The 21,624-nt window shown below is 38.7% G+C and overlaps 1 protein-coding gene across 2 annotated transcripts in view; it reads right to left on the reverse strand.

Annotated features, from left to right (window-relative positions):
* SEMA3A (semaphorin 3A) overlaps nt 1–21,624 on the reverse strand; it is a 274,816-nt gene that overhangs the window by 71,002 nt on the left and 182,190 nt on the right. For both annotated transcript variants that reach the window (XM_073652330.1, XM_073652329.1), the window contains exons 7-9: nt 6,946–7,088; nt 5,105–5,219; nt 1,333–1,402 (exon numbers count right to left, since the gene is read on the reverse strand). In XM_073652330.1, the coding sequence (XP_073508431.1) occupies nt 1,333–1,402; nt 5,105–5,219; nt 6,946–7,088 (328 nt within the window). The remainder of the gene's footprint in view (nt 1–1,332; nt 1,403–5,104; nt 5,220–6,945; nt 7,089–21,624) is intronic.

Below are 21,624 nucleotides of genomic sequence, written 5' to 3' on the forward strand. Positions count from 1 at the left end.
GGACTAATAGAGAAAGTCCCACACACTGCTAGAAGGCCAAATATTTTTTCAGAGCTAGATGCAGACAAAAAATTATATTCAGTTTGCAACCTGATGGAGGTCAGTATAGATGGACTAATAGAATGATGCTATGCCCAAAAGATTTTACTTCACTAGGTGCAGTAAAAAAATTGGTATTCTATACACAGGTGGTATATCTTGCAACACAGATAGGCTACTCCACTGACTAACACACTCTGCAATAGGCCAAAAAGGATTAGCTTTGCTAGATTCAGCCAAATGCTGTGAAAAAAACTTGCACAGCACTGGCACAGACCTGCCTGGCAAAAACTGATAGGAACTGATGTAACCTAGTCCTGATAAGGACTGCAATTACAATTAGTCTTTACTCCCACAATCTATCTATTTAAGAGCACAGACCTGCCTGATAAAAGTCGTAGGAAATGCTGTAACCTAGTCCTTAAAAGGACTGCAATCACAACTATTCCCTACTCCCAAGCTATCTGTAGATTTGTGCGAAAATTGGCTTGAAATTAACAAGGTATAGCGCACACAGCAACAGCGGTGCCGTCTAACACGCAGCTGCAGCAGTGAGAAAATGGTGGCGACGGGGAAAATGGCTTGGTCTTATAGGGCAAAGACATGTGACATACACTGCCAATGACACATGCCCTTGCTTGTGTGAAAAAAGCACTTCGCTCCGTGTGTGCGCTGCTGATAGGCTGACAAATTGCACCTCCCCACTGTAAATGCGGGAAAGAGAAAAAAAAATGGAGATCTTCATTATTCCTGCAGAGATCCATCCCCTGCCCCTCCCCCCACCCCGCTGTACACTCAAACTGCGTATTAACATTAATTTTCATCATTACTGAGAAAAAATCCAGTTATGATTTTGGTGCACAAACAGTTATCGAACATAACCTCGAACAGCCGAATTTTTCTCAAATCGTTCGTGTTCGCCGAACGGCTCGAACACCGCCCAAAACAGCTCGAATTTGAGATTGGCGAACAGTTCGAGTAGAACAACGCTCATCTCTAGTTTTTACTTAGTGAATGGTAGGGAGAAACTGCACATAGAAAAAAACTATGGAGGGAGTATAGAGATTTTGAACCCTGTAGCTCTTTCAATACCAAGATTGGTGTCTCTCCAGTTAAACTCTAGGATCAGAAAGTGAGGTCAGATCTGCATCATTTTTTGACACGAGAATAACCCTTTAAACTTATCTAATCAGTAAAATCTGCCCTTTTTTCAGTGTTATCAATGACCAACATGTACATAACAGATAAAACATTTGAGTCATGATGAATCAATTAGAGGAGAGCACAATATACCTTGAAGTTGTGAAAACTGCATAAACAACTGGATTCTTTGGGTCTTTGGAGTTCATTAAATACACATCCTCTATAACAAACAAAAAAAACATCTTACATACTTTTTTTTAAGAGAATTACAAAATGGAATGCAGATTGAGCAAACAAATCATAGGATGAAATTCTTCACAGTACAACAATTTGGTGAAATTTTGACAGAAGTAAAAATATAATGTATATGCAAGTAGAATGATTATCCTTATTTCCCTAAATGATAAATGATAGGGTTATAGAATATAGAGATTTCCAACATTATGATTAGCAGATGCAGCACTCAATTTTATGCAACTGCTCAGCAGTAATAAATTAAGCTGGCCATATATATTCACCTATCTCTCCCGACACCCCCATGAACACTAGCGCCTATATTGGCTGAGCATTCATGTGTTTTTAACAGACATGAAGGAATCTGGTAGTGACTTTTCTCTCCTGAAAAAAAGATCTGACGTCGAAGTTCCAATGACCTGATTCTTCCTTCTACTGACATCATCTACCAGGGTACAATAAGGAGGCCCACATACAAAAAGGATTGTTGGCCAGTCATGTTATGGCTACTCAAAATGAGCTTTCCAATTTTTCTGTGTAAGTAAAGACCTTTTGTTGCCCCCTCTTCCATAGAGACCACCTCTATGGAGTGTGCGACTTATTGTGGTAGAATGAACAGATATTCCAGTGTCTGCTTGGGAACTCTGCATGCAGTTCCTTAAGGGTTACATTTGGTCTATGTGCTGCCTCTTTGATTAATGCCCTCCTTGCCCGGGCTGAGAGTGTTGGTGGGAGTCCCTCTCTTGGCAGTTTTGTTGTGGTACCATGTTCTTTCCATTTGATGATAATGGATTTGATGGTGCTTCGTGGGATCATCAGAGACTGGGATATTTTTTTAAACCCAACCCTGACTTGTGCTTCTCAATAACTTTGTCCTTGCCTTATTTGGAGATCTCCTTGGTCTTCATGGTGTTTGGTTAGTGGTGTCTCTTACTTAATGGTGTTGCAGCCTCTGTGGCCTTTCAGAAAAGGTGTGTATATACTGACAGATCATGTGACACTTAGACTGCACACAGGTGGACTTACTTTCACTAAGCATGTGACTTATGAAGGCAATTGTTTGCACCAGAAATTTTTAGGGGCTTCATAGCAAAAGGGGTGAATACATATGCACATGGCAATTTTTAGGCAATTCGTCCCATAAATGTAATTTATGCCTAAATTTTTCTCATTTCACTAACAGCCTATTTAGTGCTGATGCATCACACACAAATCGGATTATAAAAATATTTAAATACAGGTTGTAATGTAACCAAATAGGTAAAAAAAAACAAGGGGGTGAATACTTTCGCAAGCCTCTATCTATATACAGGGTGGGCCATTTATATGGATACACCTAAATTAAATGGGAATGGTTGGTGATATCAATTTCCTGTTTGTGGCACATTAGTATATGGGAGGGGGAAAACTTTTCCAGATGAGTTCTGATCATGGCGGCCATTTTGAAGTCGGCCATTTTGGGTCCAACATTATTTTTTTCAATGGGAAGAGGGTCATGTGATTCAAACTTATTGAGAATTTCATAATAAAAACAATGGTGTGCTTGGTTTTAACGTATTCTTTCATCAGTTTTTTTCAAGTTTATGACCACTTATAAAATGTGTTCAAAGTGCTGCCCATTGTGTTGGATTGTCAATGTAACCCTCTTCTCCCACTCTTGACACACTGATAGCCGCAGAAGAAATGCTAGCACAGGCTTCCAGTATCCGTTGTTTCAGATGCTGCACAATTCGTATCTTGATGGTATGGTGTGGTATTTGGGGTACAAAGATAGTGGGGCCATTCTTCATCAATGGAAACCTCAATGCCACTGGATATCTGAAATTGCTACATGATGATGTGTTGCCCTCTTTATGCACTGAAGATGGCACATTCCCTGAGTTTTTCCAACAAGATGGTGCATATATATATATGCACCAAGAGTTTGGACACACCTCATTTAAAGATTTTTCTATATTTTCATGACTATGAAAATTGTACATTCACACTGAATGCATCAAAACTATGAATTAACACATGTGGAATTATATACTTAACAAAAAAGTGTGAAACAACTGAAAATATGTCTTATATTCTAGGTTCTTCAAAGTAGCCACCTTTGGCTTTGATGACTGCTTTGCACACTCTTGGCATTCTCTTGATGAGCTTCAAGAGGTAGTCACCGGAAATGGTCTTCCAACAATCTTGAAGGAGTTCCCAGAGATGCTTAGCACTTGTTGGCCCTTTTGCCTTCTCTCTGAGGTCCAGCTCACCCCAAACCATCTCGATTGGGCTCAAGTCTGGTGACTGTGGAGGCCAGGTCATCTGGCGTAGCACCCCATCACTCTCGTTCTTGGTCAAATAGCCCTTACACAGCCTGGAGGTGTGTTTGGGGTCATTGTCCTGTTGAAAAATAAATGATGATCCAACTAAAACGCAAACCGGATGGAATAGCATGCCGCTGCAAGATGCTGTGGTAGCCATGCTGGTTCAGTATGCCTTCAATTTTGAATAAATCCCCAACAGTGTCACCAGCAAAGCACCCCCACATCATCACACCTCCTCCTCCATGCTTCACAGTGGGAACCAGGCATGTAGAGTCTATCCGTTTACCTTTTCTGCGCCGCACAAAGACACGGCGGTTGGAACCAAAGATCTCAAATTTGGACTCATCAGACCAAAGCACAGATTTCTACAGGTCTAATGTCCATTCCTTGTGTTCTTTAGCCCAAACAAGTCTCTTCTGCTTGTTGCCTGTCCTTAGCAGTAGTTTCCTAGCAGCTATTTTACCATGAAGGCCTGCTGCACAAAGTCTCCTCTTAACAGTTGTTGAAGAGATGTGTCTGCTGCTAGAACTCTGTGTGGCATTGACCTGGTCTCGAATCTGAGCTGCTGTTAACCTGCGATTTCTGAGGCTGGTGACTCGGATAAACTTATCCTCAGAAGCAGAGGTGACTCTTGGTCTTCCTTTCCTGGGGTGGTCCTCATGTGAGCCAGTTTCTTTGTAGCGCTTGATGGGTTTTGCAACTGCACTTAGGGACACTTTCAGAGTTTTCCCAATTTTTCGGACTGACTGACCTTCATTTCTTAAAGTAATGATGGCCACTCATTTTTCTTTACTTAGAATTTTGTATTATGACAAGAAAAAAGCAGCTAACAGTCTATTCAGTAGGACTATCAGCTGTGTATCCACCAGACTTCTGCACAACACAACTGATGGTCCCAACCCCATTTATAAGGCAAGAAATCCCACTTATTAAACCTGACAGGGCACACCTGTGAAGTGAAAACCGTTTCCGGTGACTACCTCTTGAAGCTCATCAAGAGAATGCCAAGAGTGTGAAAAGCAGTCATCAAAGCAAAAGGTGGCTACTTTGAAGAACCTAGAATATAAGACATATTTTCAGTTGTTTCACACTTTTTTGTTAAGTATATAATTCCACATGTGTTAATTCATAGTTTTGATGCCTTCAGTGTGAATGTACAATTTTCACAGTCATGAAAATACAGAAAAATCTTTAAATGAGAAGATGTGTCCAAACTTTTGGTTTGTACTGTATATATAGATATATACACATATGAAGTCGTTTTGGTTAGCACTTTTAAGGGAATACCTATTAATATAACTTGAAAAACAACACAGACAGGGGATTATTATTATTACATGAAAATTATAATAATGAGTTAATTACTAAAAAAAGACACTCACGTAATTCATCAAAATGTGTATCAATTCCATTAGGGCCAGGAACAGAACAAATTAATCGAGCCTTTAGAAATGTTGTCCACTTGTTAACCAAACTTCGGTGCCCACCAAAGTCATTCTGCCAATAATTAAGAGAAAACAAATAGTAAAATTCTGGCAGAATCAAAATGAAGTCTGACTTTTTTTTTTTTTTTTTTAAATATTGCCAACCATTAAATAACAAGCAACTAACATATGTATTATATTTCCATTTATAGTTGATTGATATTTTAAAAAAATGTGTATTATATAACAAGCTCCCCATGCTATAGCACATTGCAGCAATGTTAGATTTGTCCTCTGATATAAATTATGTTGCTGTGCAATATGTTGGTGTGTTTAGTCTCTTGGGAAAGAACATGATTTTGTTTTGCATTTGGAAAATATCTCAAATGTGTTGCTCATAAGGATTTGTGGTTTTTGTCATCACAGTACATGCTCTAGAAAAGTTCTTGATGAATAACATATTCCTATGCCATTGGGCATAAATATACATATGTATTGCTCTCTAAACACTTTAAACATCTGGTGTACGATCTCTTATTAAAAATAATAAGATGTCTCTTTATGGGAAAAGTGCAAAAATACTTGACATCGATCTGTTGCCAGATATTTGTTATTTTTCAAATAATAAAAAGTAAATGCCTTTAGAAAAGAGAAAAAGTGTTAAGAATGTTTTATTTTTATTTTTTTTCCATGGAGTAATCACAGCAGGAGAAGACTGGCTTCTTGACCTCTATGGAATATATAAAAAAAATTAAAAACTAATACTGCAGGCAATGACATTGTGATAAGAGCCAGATGAAAATATGAAGGATTTAGCCATTTAAAGTCAAGCTTTTGAAATATGCTTGTTTAAGCAGCATCTAATTTAAATAATATCACTTTTTTTCCCCAAGTCTGACTAGGTTTTGAAAGAGTTAATCTTCAGGTGTGCACAGCTCAACAGACTCCCAACTTTCTACTAGCTGGATGCTGGTTGCGCTCTTGATCTATGGACACCTCTGGCCAAAACTGTGCACTTTCCTGTGCTGCAAACACAGACAGCTTTGCCTTTGCAGGATCAGAGAAGTGCAGGGTCACTGAAGCTGTCTGAATCCAGCAATATGAACAGTGCTTGCAAGCTCTATAGCAAAGAGCTTGCAATTGTTGCACTCCTTGCCTAGGAGACCGGCCATGGTTGATAGACTAGAGAGGTGGCCAATAATCTAGGCAATAAGCAGTGAACAATAGAATTAAAATTCCCTCTGTTCTTGAGAACGGAGATTGTTATAAAAATATTAGAGAGTTATAATGTTACAGTTATTTGATTTTACAAGCTCTTTGCAATTCTATCCATTTATGAAGGTGAGTTAGCCCCTGTATATAGCCATATATCAAACAGAAAATTTCTGTGCTTTCTTTTCACATTAACACACTGTATATAACATTTTTCCCTCATGTATACTGCTATTCAAGAAAAAATATAAGCGAGGGATTGCATATCGCTATGTAGGTATTAAAGAGGTTTTCTATTAATGAAAACGTATCCCCTCTCTCACCTATCCACAGGATAGATGATATCTGTAAGTGTCTAATCGCTACGAGTCCCATCTTGTGATCTTTCCTCTGAATGGGGAATATATTTTGATTAAGCCCTTTAAGCAGCCGAATTACAAGTAGAGTTTAAAAGGATTTTCTTAGGTTCACGAGTACAACATTTTCATGAGTGAATCTTTGCAGTTGCTGTGTATTTTGCTATATAGTGTTTTTGTTTTAATGCACAAAATGTTTACCCAATTTCCTTTACTTTCTTTTTATATTACCTTGCATAACTGGCCTATCCTTGCATGTGTTGCTTTTCCAGTGTGTTCACCATCTATTGCATTTTCACGAAAGAAAAAATAGACTTTGTCATCTTCTGGGTTGTCACTCTCTGGTACTAGATATGCACCAATGAACCTAGGATCTAAGCAGATTAGAAACATACATTTTAAATACAATCAGAGCCAGTAACACAAAATAACACAAAACCACAATTTTGGAGCTCATGAAATTAACAGTGACAGCCCCCCGCTCTGAACGCCTGTTCTAGCCAGAGCAGATAGACCACGTAAAATGTGGCTCTTGCTCTTCAGACCTTTCAGAATCTATCCAACAGTAGGGATGTTTGCTGGGCAACGATGATCTCCGGGCACATACTTTACATGGCAGGACATCTCAAAAGCTAAGTGATCTGTTCACGGAGTTCAGTTCAGATTGGAATGATAATCATTATATTTATTACATGTGGACCTTTCAATGTGCTGCTGCGTTTATTATAGCGTTTATCTATATAAGTTTGTCACTTCTGAGGAAGGGGGGCAGCACGGAGGCTCAGTGGTTAGAACTGCAGCTTTGCAGCGCTGAGGTCCTGGGTTCAAATCCCACCAAGGACAACATCTGCAAGGAGTTTGTATGTTCTCCCCATGTTTGCGTGGGTTTCCTCCGGGTTCTCCGGTTTCCTCCCACACTCCAAAGATATACTGATAAGGAATGTAGATTGTGAGCCCCAATGGGGACAGTGCCCATAATGTCTGTAAAACTGTCTGAATTGTAAAGCGCTGCGGAATATGTTGGCGCTATAAAAACTAAATAAAATTAAAAAAAAGGAACCTCAAATAACAAGAGGGGAAACGTGTAGAGTATACAAGTAAAACATCTACTGGGATGCATGTGGCTATAAACTATCACTATATATTACTTAGCCATATGATGGATAATACTGAAAATTATGGAGATGAAATTGGTTGCAAAAATAACGATATTAACTATGATACTGGTGATGGCTATTGTGATCTTGGAATCATGGTTAGCTCTGGTGGGTTTACTATACAGTACTTGTTATATTCACTACAGTTATTGTGTCATGGTGACTTCTATTGTATCATTAGCACCTCTGGCAGTGTTACCAGACAGTACCTTGGTGTGATTTATAAGTATGGGTCTCTGTCTTTAACCCAAATAGGTGTTTTTTTCCGGGTCCATGAAGGATTTATCTGTTGCTTATTAGACACTAGCCCTGATTTTGGTTCAATTTTTTAGGGTCAACTAGGGAACTCCAAAGTTAGTCATTGCTGAGCAGGGGCACCATTTGCTAATACGGAGACAAGCTCTGTGGACAGGTAAGGTTCATTTATAAGGGAAACTAGGGCCCTTGACTGTCAGGCTCCAAGTAAGAATTAAATCACTCCTCCTTACTTGCCCCTGGCTTATAGACTCTTTCACCAGGTAATTTCTTTTGCACTATTGAAAATTGGTCATTTTTATTTTACTAATATTTGGGATATTGTTAAATGATTTCAATGTATATCTAATAAAGGATTTTTTGGGGTATATTTTGACTGTGAATTTAGACTAGGATACTACATATACCACATTTTACTCTGGTTGTCTCTGTGATATAGCTATTCTAGCCAGATAAGCAATGTAAAGTGTGGCTCTAGCTCTTCAGAACTCTATTACATGGTCTATATTTTATTTAAATATGTGATACCATTTTCCCTTGAAGATAAAGGTCTGGTCACCCATTGTTTCCTCCTTGGATAACAGCTGACTACTAAGATATTCAACTGCTGGACTTGGCAAAAGTTTTTATTCCAATATAGAAAGAGAATTTCTTGGTGAATCTCGTTATCTTATCATATGGAAACATATGCAACTTTTCATTTAATAAAAAATGAATGGTAAATGTATGTACTGTACACATATGCATTTCCATTAATGTATTTTCTCAATAAGATGCATTCAATCTACCAATTAGCAGATGTCAGCACAGTGGCTCAGTGATTAGCAGTGCAGCCATGCAGCGCTGGGGTTCAAATCCCACCAAGGACAACATCTGCAAAGTGTTTGCATGTTCTCCCCGTGTTTGCTTAGGTTTCCTCCAGGTTCTCCAGTTTACTAAACTCACTTGGCTTCTCCCGATTGTTTTCTATTGAGAGAAGCAGAGTAAGTCTAGTGAGCATGTGACCACCAGTATGGAAATTTCATACATGCGTTGACATGACAACTTAAAGAATCTGTCAAAAGGATTTCACTGCCAAACTATTTATATGAGCATATAACTCTTGCAAACACAAGTCCAGTAATACGTTTACATGGCTTTTCTGTTCTTCCATTACTGAGAAATCAGCATTTAAAGTCATATGCAAATATAACTGTACTATTTATACGTCTCAAATTTCTGTCACTCTAGCTCTATTCCCCACCCAGCGTCGCCTCCTCCTGCTTGACTGACAGCATTTCTGCTGTATGACTACAGGCACAGGAGCTGTCAGTCAAGCAGAAGGAGGCATCACTGGGTGGGGAATAGAGCAGAGTAGAGTGATAGCAGATTCATATCTGCAAATAGTTTTTCCGTCTCATTTGCATATAAATTCAAACACTGATTTCTCTGTAACAGAGGAATGGACTAGCCATGTAAAGGTATTGCTGGACTTGTATTTGAAAGAGCTACATGCACATATAAATAGACTGCCAGTGAAATCCTGCCGACAGTTTCCATTTTCATTTTAACCCCGACAACACCATAAGCTAACATGCCTTACACCTCTATTTTAGATAATAATCTGAAAATCCGAATGTACAGCTAACAGAGAACAAAAACCTAAAGAGATCAATGGGAATATAAGTTGGTGTGCATGCAGCACATAGGTGCATGTTCAAACAGGCCGCTAAACAGACATCCCACCACGTCAAGGTGACCCTATTCTATTTTAGATAAGAATCTAAAAATCCAAAATTACAATTACCAGAGAATATAAAATGTTAAAATGTCAAACTTAACACATTTGGCTCATGACTCACATTAAGCCTAAGGGATTTTCACTGCCTGAAAATGAACAATAAAATTCAGAAACCTCAACATTTCCAAATAATCATCCAGAAGCAAAATATGATAAACAATACTGGCTCTACATGGGTAAAACTTTAATTCAATTTGACAAATAAAAACACTGTATTAAAACAGATACAAGATAAAAAGGCATCTTTTGACAGTCTGGATATCTAGAGAAGACGGTACCATACTTTTGATTGGTAATAAAATAGTAAGATGAGGGGAAAGTTTAACAGGATAGGAAAAAAAGAGCATCTCATTATAGCTGCCTAGCTTTACATGCTCACTCGGCATCAGGTAAGCTTCCTACTAACAAATCTTTACATTTAAAGTACCATCCCCAATGGAATTTGAGCATTCATCCCCAATTGTACTATACAATGATACTTCACATTTCTTATATTCTTGAAATGCTATAAAGCAGTGTTCCCGAGCTCCAGTCCTCATGGCCCACCAACAGATCATGTTTTCAGGATTTCCTTAGTATTGCACAGGTGATGGAATTATTGCCTGTACAGGTGATGTCATTATCATCTGTGCAATACTAAGGAAATCCTGAAAACATGGCCTGTTGGTGGGCCATGAGGACTGGAGTTTGAGAATCCTGCTATAAAGGACATGGATTGATTACTTGCTAAAACTTTAGTGGTCACCAATTTATCTCCTATGCACAATATAAACTCATTTGTAGCTCCAGCGTTTTACAAAAGCAATTGAAATAATTTGTTTTTACACATTCCTCCAGCAAAATGAAGAGTACAATGATAGTTTTTTTTTTTTTTTTTCCAGAATCAGGACAATTTGACTTTGCATTGACTTTTTCTATTACTCTTTTTAAATGACTTTGTTTGCATTGTTAAGCACTTGAGACAGGATATCTGCTATTTTAAAGTATCTTGGTCATAATAAAAGCTCAGAAAATCAATCTGTATTGTAACTCCTTGGTGTTTTACTATTCCCAGAAAACACATAAAAATGACTATTATTGCCAAAATGATCAACGATTCATATTTCCAATGAATTTTGCCACCTGGTTTAAGCTTCATCTTAAATGAAACCTGGAATAGGTTCAAAATTATTACACAAAGGGCATCTGATATTGTAATGGACTCTCCGAGTTTACACTCCCCTTTTCATGACTATTACTAAACAACAGTTCATGATCTGGCACAATATTTAGCAGAATACATACAGTCATTCTTTATCACCCTGGGAATTGTAATAGGAATTCCTTATTTTCTAAGAGATGTATGAAATGTTTAAAATAACTATTCATAGCGACAGCATAGTTTCTTTTGCTGTAATGCAGGAAATTGTAAATATCTTACAATCTTCCTCTTTAGAGAAGCATATCATGCATTGAAAAGTTTGTTATGCTTTGCTAAATATGTTTTCTATTGAAACAAAAAAGGGAAAAGATACATAAAGATACCGAAGTATGGAAAAACAAAGTAGTGGATGTACTGTAGAGAAAATATTTTTAATACCATCCTTATTCACATACGCATAACATAATACCCTGATCTAAGAGTAATCCATAATAAAACAATGGAAAATATATTCAAGTAAAAGAATACATGTTAAACTAGATATTATCAAACCTGCCAAGATTTGAACTTACCAAATCCTGCAGATTTTATAGGGAAATTTGATTTACATTGATGTTATTTGCTGGAAATTGAAAATTCCTTATTATGCTCCCAAAGCATAATAAATGTAGGATGTAAAAAAACAACAAAAATAAAGAATATTCACCTCGCTGCTCATTTGTCCCAATGCCCATTGTTCGGTCCTACGAACCTCGCCTTTTTGCCTTCCCTGGCTTCACGCATCTTCTTCAGCCTGCTTTACTCTAGACCTGTACTTACAGCATGACCATACTTTTTTTGTACCTTTATGCCATTGTAGCACATGTCATTATTTAAAGACATTACAACATTCATCACCCGACACCTTAGTCATTGCCTCTTGGAATGAATGTCGGCCACGAAATGCAGTGCAATAGCACAATTCGTAATGACAATAGAGGCCTGGGGGTGAATCTGATTCCGCAGCGTAGAGAGGAGCAGGTCGAAGAATATCCATATAACCAAAAAATGCCAAAAGAAGAGTCACGAAGGACTAGATGGCAGTGTTTATGAAACAGGTAAGGGGTAAGGTATTTTTTTTAACCTTTTGCTCTGTATGATTTAGCATACAGTAAATGACAGCCACAACTGGCGACCATATTGCTGACTTTGCACAGACCAAGCTACAAAAAAATATGCTATAGAATTTTTGTAAAATTTGAGATCTAATTTCTAATTCAATTAGGTCATCTCTATGTTACACTAATTTTCTAAATATATTTAAGAATACACCTTATATAAAATGAGATCACTGAGTTTAAGGTCTTATCAAAAGATTTATAGACTTGTTATTTTCTGACTATAGTGCATTTTTCTTTAAATGTCGCTTCTGTTTTCATATTTTCTCCAAATGAGCGCCATTAAAACTGGTCTGGGAAAAGAGAGAAGTCACTGGCTCTATAAAGTTTGGGTTTTCTTTTTTTCTTGACAACGAACAATATTCATTTGTGATCATGTATATCAATTTTATATCATTTAGGAAGAAAGAAGCTCAAATCAAAGCAACCCAGAACTGAAGTTTAAAAACCTGTGGAGTGTTGAAAGCAAACATATTGCCCATTCAGTTTTAGAAGATCTTTACTGCTTTCCTGTGACTCCTGCATGAATTGTGCTGCCTGTACATGCATAAACTATTACTTAAACAGTGTCTACATGCAGTGGCCTCCATCAATTTTGCAAAATATAATATCTAGAAGACTACACTATTTTGGCTTGCTAAATACAACGTAACCTCAAAAAAAGGTGGTCAGAGCCCAAAATTTCATTTTTTGGTCTTCATTTGCCTCATTGCAGTGAATAAAAATGCAACATAACGTGTCTGAATACGGTTTTCGATTATGAAGATGTAAGCAGCGCCCCAATGCAATCCGAAATTTATCATAAATTTTATCGTTTTCTATGGTCAGTAGTGATTTACAAAAATCAGTGATGTCCTCACAGAGTATCTAATAAATGTGCAAAATTCAACATTACACAGAAGACAAAACAAGGTTTTATTAATTATTCCCAGCTCATACACAGTAAAATCATTAGTATTGAGAACATACAGTATGCAAAGAGATTGTACTATTTTTTTTTTTTAATTGATTATTCACTTCATCAACTAAACACTGTTGGTCTCTCCATTGTAGCTTTATCCTAATATAAACCTCACTGATTCTTCTAAACAAGATCTATAAAACATTCACAATTACACAGTTTAGTTTCATTCCCAAGTGTGACCACTACTGTCTGTAGCCCCATTACATAGTGACCTAAGTTTCCCTCACTTAGTGTTGAGTCTGTGACAAGCACTGTGACAGCTGCTGCAGTTTCCCACGCTATCCTACAAGAAAGAGTAAGAAGTAGAAAATAGAGAATGGATGAAAACAATTGGTCTAGCAGAAAAGTCATAGGAGAGAAAACAGAACTGTCAAAAGTTATTTCTGTGCATAATGTACTACTGATTTCTACACTTAAAAGGTTAGTCTTATCATCATAAAAGGTTAAAATTGCTTGTAAAAATAAGCAACGAGGCAGTTTACTTGTTATTAAAAATCTCTGTTCTCAAGAAGAGAGATTTTTAAGTTTATTGCTTGTGGTCTTGTTTAGAGGCCACTGATGCGACTTGTCCAAGGTGTCTTGCCTCCTCGGCAATAAGAGCGGTATTGCTGGATTCATGTAGCTTCTAAAAACACTCTCAGCAAAATTTTTTATCCCCTAATCCCTGCTAAATGTGTCAGTAGTGTAGTATAGGTGTAATACCACACAAAAAGTAAACCCTGCTCACCGACAGCCGCAACAGGTGGACGAAACTCCATCCTGTCTCGACATGATTGACAAAAACTTTTGCATGTTCTAATGCCTTCAGTAAAATCCAAAAATGCATTCAATCCATATTAAAAAATATAGAACCTACAGAAATGGGGAACGTAGCCCAAATATAGAATCAATTCACTTTATTACATAGAAGAATCCATAAAAACACAGATCCCATGCAAAAGCCAGGTAGGCGAAACATACATTGGGAACTGCTCGTGTGAGGTCGGTATAGACACATACTCTGTACTTTTTGCTACTTACTGTCTCTAACATTGCTCTACATCATTGCTCCACATACTGCACTGACTGTACTAATACACTTTATCTTCTGTATCTACTGACATATATTTGCCATATATTATGCTGCTGTATATATTGCACCTGCTGCACTTTATGATCCATACCTATTGGTATATATATATGATACTTATCATGTTATATGTGGCATTGACTGCATTATCTATACTGTATAGCAATTTATAGCATATATGTGACTTAAGAAGTGTCATTAGGTCATGTGCATTTTAATTGAACACTCTAATACGAAGTTATTTAATTATATATAATTTGGTGCGTATATTTAATCTCAGTGTATGTAAGACCCTGTTGATATCCAATTACCGTAGTATGCTGTACTGTACCTCCACTTAGTTATTACCTTTGTGTGTAACATTCCTCTTTTTTTCTGTGTTTTTATGGATTCTTCTATGTAATAAAAAGAATTGATTCTATATTTGGGCTACGTTCCCCATTTCTGTAGGTTCTATATAATGTATTGGGTACATATCCGCTAAGATACTTATAATTCTCGCTTGAGTATTAACCATATTAAAACATGTTAAATGCTCCTGAACCACACTTAAATAGGGGAGATGCAGCTGTATACCCTATGGAACATTCAAAAGTTTGTTTTAAAATACCACCTGATCTCTGTCTTCTTGTGTTCCCAGCACCATTCCAGCCCTCATGTGGATTTTGTTTGCTCAAATCAAACTAACCGGATCTTACAAAGGTATTTGTGTGCACCAGAAGTTTCTTTCATAAGGTAAGTGTAGGAAGCCTTATTTAGAGGCTTCATAGGCTGACACAGGGGACGTAGCACCACCCCACACAGCAGTCCCTGAGTGTGCCAGCAAAGATGAAGACATGTGATCAAGAATAGGACCATTGCAATGCTTGAAACAGGGAAAGATAACGATAGGCAAGTATTTTAACGCACTAGAGACACATTTAGAAGGGATTAAAGGATAACAATTGCTTTTCAAATCGAAAAACGCAGTTAAGTCAGTGCCATGACCATACAGCTGATCCTGACTGTCAATCAATCAATCAGGAACTCTCCGCTATGCAATAAACAGAAAGCTTCATGCAAAAGTTGGTGAATAAAATTGATAGAATTTCAAGTCTCATACCATGATGTACAATACAAAGTTATATTGTGGTACCGTGTTAGCCAGAAAAATCGATGTAAATACTTTTATGCCAAAAAATGACAAAAGTATTCTCGAAGTGATACCTTTATTGGCGAACCAGAAAAAAAATATATATATATGCAAGCTTTCAGAGCACAGAGGCTCCTTCTTCAGGCAATATTACAAATGAATAGCCTCATACCATAAACACCATTGTGCTACAAACGTCCTTATTCAGTGAAATAAATATGCACACACATTTATAACATAAGCTCCATAATTTAATTCATTCCAGAGATAAACATATGTACATTCCAAATAAAGGTTTTTCGATGAAGCAAAAATTCTGGCAACATTATGGTTACCAATCAACTGTGGAAATATTTCCTCTACTGAGTAATAATGTGCATTAGTCATGGTAATTCCTGACTTTAGCCTTATCATTAAATAAAGTAACTAAAAATTATGAAGGAGTCCTAGACAAAATGTCCAATGTCATCTTTACATTGAAAGATTAACTTGCCTGACTCTAGACCTCAAATGCCAAGCCCACTTAAGACAAAAAAAAGTGTTTGAATCAAGTTCATTACATAAAGACAAATTAAGGAGAGGCTGGGGAATCACAGACAGGGAGGAGAAGATCCAGTGCACAGTTCAGCCCTTGTGCACCGAAATCTAATTAACAGAAAACTACAAATGGTGATTAAAGAAGAATCACAAAATGGATTTATTCACCAAAGGTATCATTGCATTCAATATTACATTACAGCCATGTCTTTAATTTACATTACAAAATAGTGTTGACAGGTTCTCTTTAAACACTTTATACATTGTTAAATAAAACATGCTCAAAGTGGGCTTTAAGGTTTAATGAGAATAGAGAAGCTCAATATTCTACTTCTAAGTCAAGCTGGGCAATTGTTTCTAAGCCAATATAGCAGAAAAGCACTTTAAAAAGATCAGCTGTTATTACCCAGGGATGCCAGTGTGGCATATGGAAGAGTATTGTTGTTGTGAGATAAATCCTTTAAAGTGTAATATTCTGATTTCTTATTTATATTAATGAACACAATTCAGATCATTGAATTTTCAGGCATCAATAAAGCCAATTAGTGGATTTTCATCATTCTTTTATATTAATTAGACTCATTACATATTAAAAGGATCAGTGAGCCATCTGGAGTGGTTCATCTAGACCGATTAAGTCCTATAAATGATACGTATTTTCCCAACATTTTATTTTGGCTTTTTCAAACTGTTCTGTGTCTGTTTTCCAGAAAGAAATCTTTCACTCAAGTTTCTGAAGACATGTCTAATGCCTGAATGTCTCTCTTTAACACCTTTGTAATTGATTAATGAATGTAAGTCTAATCTGCATACCATGGGGGGTTTTATTTCATGCTGCATTCCATACAGGCACTCTAGTATCAAGTGGGTTGGCCAAATTCATTGGACCATAGGACATGCTGTGTCTCTGTTACTATAGTTATTTCACACTTAACCTTGACTGTTGCTTTATGGATAGGTTTCTTCAATTTGCCTTCAACAGATTGGAAAAAACAGACTCAAATGCTGCAATGGGCTTTTGTATACCACACACTAATCCAATTGTTTTTCCATTCTACAAAACTTTAGGTCAACAATCAAGCTGCAGCCAGAAACTAATTAATTTGCAAATGGGCTTTATTTTCACAAGAGGAGGTCTTTACAAATCTATGTCAGTTAAGCCAGTCACACCATAGTGGCATGCATTGTCACAACATCCTCCTTCTGGTACATTGCTTAACTTCCCCCCCATGCACATGAACTCAAATTACCCAGTCAACAGTAAATTTGTATTGAACACCAGCTGAAGTTCAATGTAGTGGTCTGTATGAAGAAGATTGATCAATGATGGTGAGAATCATGGTGGTATGTGTGTGTTCCATTTGACATAGACATTTTAATAATAAAGATTTTTCACATAGAGCCAAAATGCACAAAGTTTATTGACTCAGCTATCATTTTTTCAATATTTTCATATTCAAAGAATGAATACATTAGTAAAGAGGGCAGTAGCCACATCCAGATTATGTAAAGGAGTAAAAAATAACTAGTGAACAATAATGTCAAACTCAGTAATAGAGATAAGTGAATTGCTTTGCACAACCTTGGTCCATGGTCCAGGTTAGTGGTTTTTGGCTGTGGACAGGAGCTGCATGAAGTATAAAGCTGCACAATTTTCTGACTGTTCCCCAGTGCGTTTGAATTGTGGGTATAGTATTGTTACGCTCACGCTCAGACTGTTTATCGTGAGCGTGGATAGTGGACCCACTGTGCCACGAACTGCACTTACCCCGGAGTGGTATAAATAAGCAGCTACTTTGGTGTTTGATGGAGCCTCTAGTGATGACGTCAGGCTTGTGCGTCAGGTAGCTGCCAGGTACCACTCCAGGGTGGCGTCCGGCAGTAGCAGCTGACCCCCAAAGGGACAGAAAGCTGTAACGACATATGCTGGCAGGAATGGCAGCGATTCTGGTGGGCACAGCAGGTGCAGGCAGCTGCAGCAGGTATGCTGACTGGTATTGCTGATTCACAGGCAGGCAGCTACTGGCTGACATGGCTGGTATATATACAGACATGTGCTGGCAGCCACAGCTGATTGATATACAGGCAGGCACTGGCGGGCACGGATGATTTACAGGAACGGATAGGACCCAGTTCAGACTAAATGGACAGGAACGGCTTCAGGAAGAACAGGTGCAGACAGGCAGGGAACCACAGATGCGGACAGGCAGGGAACCGCAGATGCGGACAGGCAGGGAATCGCAGATGCGGACAGGCAGGGAACAAAAGATGCGGACAGGCAGGGAACCGCAGATGCGGACAGGCAGGGTCAGGTTAGCACAAAACAATTACAAGGACAAGTACACACAGGATAGACAGGACCCAGTACACACAAGACTAATACAAGGACAGGTACACACAGGACAAGTTCACACAGGGCAAGTTCACACAGGGCAAGTTCACACAGGGCAAGTTCACACAGGGCAAGTTCACACAGGGTACTTACACTGAAGTATCAAGTGCACACACACTAATCACTAATGTTGCATGGTGACAACAGATTAGATATAGGTACTGATTCAGACTCCGCTAGCTTAGCAAAGGTACAGGTTCTAACTGCAGGTTTAAAGATAGGTAAAGATTCAGACACAGCAGATTTAGGAAAGGGAGCTGCAACAGCAAGTTTGGGGTAGGGACTGATTCGGACAACAAGTTTGGAGGAAGGAACTGAATCAGACATAGCTTGTGTGGAAACAGGTGCTGATTCAGACACAGAAGTATTTAGATACAAAGTTCAGATTCTGACACAGTAGGTACAGTGAAAGATACAGACTAGATACAAATAGGATAACAGTCAGGTCCTAATTCAGACAAGATCAGATACAGGTACAAGTTCAGGGTTCAGTCCTGGGCAAAGAGTGGACCTGACAACGGACTTAGCAGCTTATAGGCAAGCTGGACATTAAAGTTCTTGATGTTGAACAGGCACCTCCGAATGGGGGAGGGTGCCTTAAGTACCAGATGCCTCCCAGGTATTGGCCGAGACATCTAAGGAGCGTGTGCTACCCCTTTAAGAAAGAGGGAGTGCATACACGCGCACATTAAGCATGATGTCTGCAACAGGAACGTGGCAGGGATGGGGAGTATGTCGGTGTCCCTGCCAGGAGGAAGAAAGCAGGGATGCTGGCATTACAGGTATGACATCATCTGTCCAGTGTACTGCGCTCAGGTGATGTCTCGCCAGCCTGAGTTCCCAGAAGGTAAGGAAATTTGTGCAGTTTCTATTCACAGCCAGACTGGACCGACCTGGACCGCGGACTGATGTTGTGCAAAGCAATACGATCATCTCTACCTAATAATATTGGTTAACAACAGAGATATCGGCTTTAAAAAAATTATTATAGCAAATGTAATAATTAGAGATGAGCGGTGTTCGACTAGAACTGTTCACCAATCTCAAATTCGAGCTGTTTTGGGCGGTGTTCGAGGCATTCGACGAACACGAACGATTTGCAAAAAATTCGGCTGTTCGAGGTTATGTTCGATATCTGTTCGTGCACCAAAAGCGTAACTGGATTTTTTCACATCATGCAGGGATGGTCTGCCACTCACTGTAATGCCACAGCCATGGTGGTTGTGGCATTACAGTGGTTGCCCAAATCGATGAGAACAGTGCTCACAGTGAAACATGAAAAGCCAGCAATTCAGCAGCGGCATACACCAGTACCCGACAATTTAGAACAGAAAGAATAGAGCATCACACATAGATTAGAGAAATAGAAACATGTCAGTCACATATATAAGAAGTACAGTGACAGTGTTGGTTACTGTACTTGTCATTTAATGTTAAAGGATTTATTAAAAAAAATAATAGTGTTTTCATGCACCGTCTCTTAAAAAAAAGTCGGCCGGCAATTCAGCATCGGTACCCGACAATTTAAAACAGAAAGAATAGAGCATCACACATAGATTAGATAGATAGAAACAGGTCAGTCACACATATAAGAAGTACAGTGATAGTGTTGATTACTGTACTTGTCATTTAGTGTTAAAATAAAGGATTTATCAAAAAAAAAATTGGCGTGGGGTTCCCCGTAATTTTAGTCTCTAGCGGAGGTTAAGTTCATGTCCAATGAACTCAGCTCACCTCATGCACGTCACTGACAGCGTGGGAAAATTGTCCTGCGCTTGAGCGCAGGAGAAATCTCTCATGCTCACCGCAAGCGCAAGAGAATTTTCCAACGCGTGATATGCATGAGGTGAGCTGAGTTCATTGGACACGAGCTCGGCTCATCTGGATGCCGTCACAGCGAGACACTGAGGAGCGCAAGCATGCCTGCGCTTCTCAGTGTCTGCGGCATGGCAAGCTGGATGGCAGCTTTCTGCTGTGATCCAGCCTGTCATGTCAATGTAGCAGAGGTGAAGCTCTCCTGGGAACCATGGAAAGGTAAGGATGAGATTGGTTTATTATTTTACTTTTATTGCAGGAGATCGTTGGCTTCACCTGGAATGGGCGTGACGGTAAGTATGGTTTAATTTAGAACATTAAAGAATTGTGTGTTTATTTCAATTAAAGGACTTTATTCTGGGTGTTTGTGTTTTTTTTTTAACTTTGACTATGGGGTTAGTAAAGGGGGTGTCTTATAGACGCCTCTCCATTACTAACCTGGGCTTGATGTCAGCTAGCATTATAAGCTGACATCAACCCCAGCCCTATTACCCCACTGCCACCACTACAGGGCAGTGGGAAGAGTGAGGCTAAGTGCCAGAATTGGCGCATCCTATGGATGCGCCATTTCTGGGGCGGCTGACGGATGGTGTTTCGAGCCTGGGAGGGGGCCAATATTCATGGCACCCTTACTGGGCTATTAATATCAGCCCCCAGCTGTCTGCCTAGCCTTTTCTAGCTATTAAAATAGGGGGAACCCCACATAATTTTTTTGAGGGGTCCCCCATTTTAATAGCTAGTAAAGGATAGGTATTCAGCTGGGGGCTGATATTAGTAGCCTGGGAAGCTCCGTGGGTATTACCCCCTTCCCAGGATTCAAACATCTGCCCCAGCTGTCTGCTTAACCTCCGCCAGAGACTAAAATTACGGGGATCCCCACGCCAATTTTTTTTTTAATAAATCCTTTATTTTAAAACTAAATGACAAGTACAGTAACCAACACTGTCACTGTACTTCTTAGAAACATGACTGACATGTTTCTATCTGTCTAATCTCTGTGTGATGCTCTATTCTTTCTGTTCTAAATTGTCGGGTACCGATGCTGAATTGCTGGCCGGCTTTTTTAAAGAGAGTGTCTTCTGAGCAGTTTGTCAGCTTTTGGACACCTTTGAAGGTGTTTTCTATGTGTTTTTGTTAGCCTGCCATTGGTTTTAATGGTGTTCGACGGTGTTCGACAGTGTTCTAAGGTGTTCGACGAACAGTTCCACGAACATCCCGGTGTTTGACGAACTGAACCGAACACTACGGGGGTGGCTCACCACTAGTAATAATGTATTGCTCTCAGATCCAAGTTTAAAATGCACGAGATGTGAGTAAAAGAAAAAATGACAGTGTGATTGAGTGTCCATTTATCAATAATTTTATGACTCGTCTTTGCTGCCATTTTCAGACATGAAGGTGAGGTAAATTAACAGGTGTCTTTCAGACATACTGCTATTCAACTATGCCAGTGCTGCTTTCAGAATTGCCACTCCACATCCCATAGAGACACAATATTTCATTTTCACTGA

This window comes from Phyllobates terribilis, unplaced genomic scaffold (assembly GCF_046119375.1).
Source record: "Phyllobates terribilis strain yellow unplaced genomic scaffold, ASM4611937v1 Scaffold_11__3_contigs__length_659146591, whole genome shotgun sequence".
NCBI lineage: Eukaryota > Metazoa > Chordata > Amphibia > Anura > Dendrobatidae > Phyllobates > Phyllobates terribilis.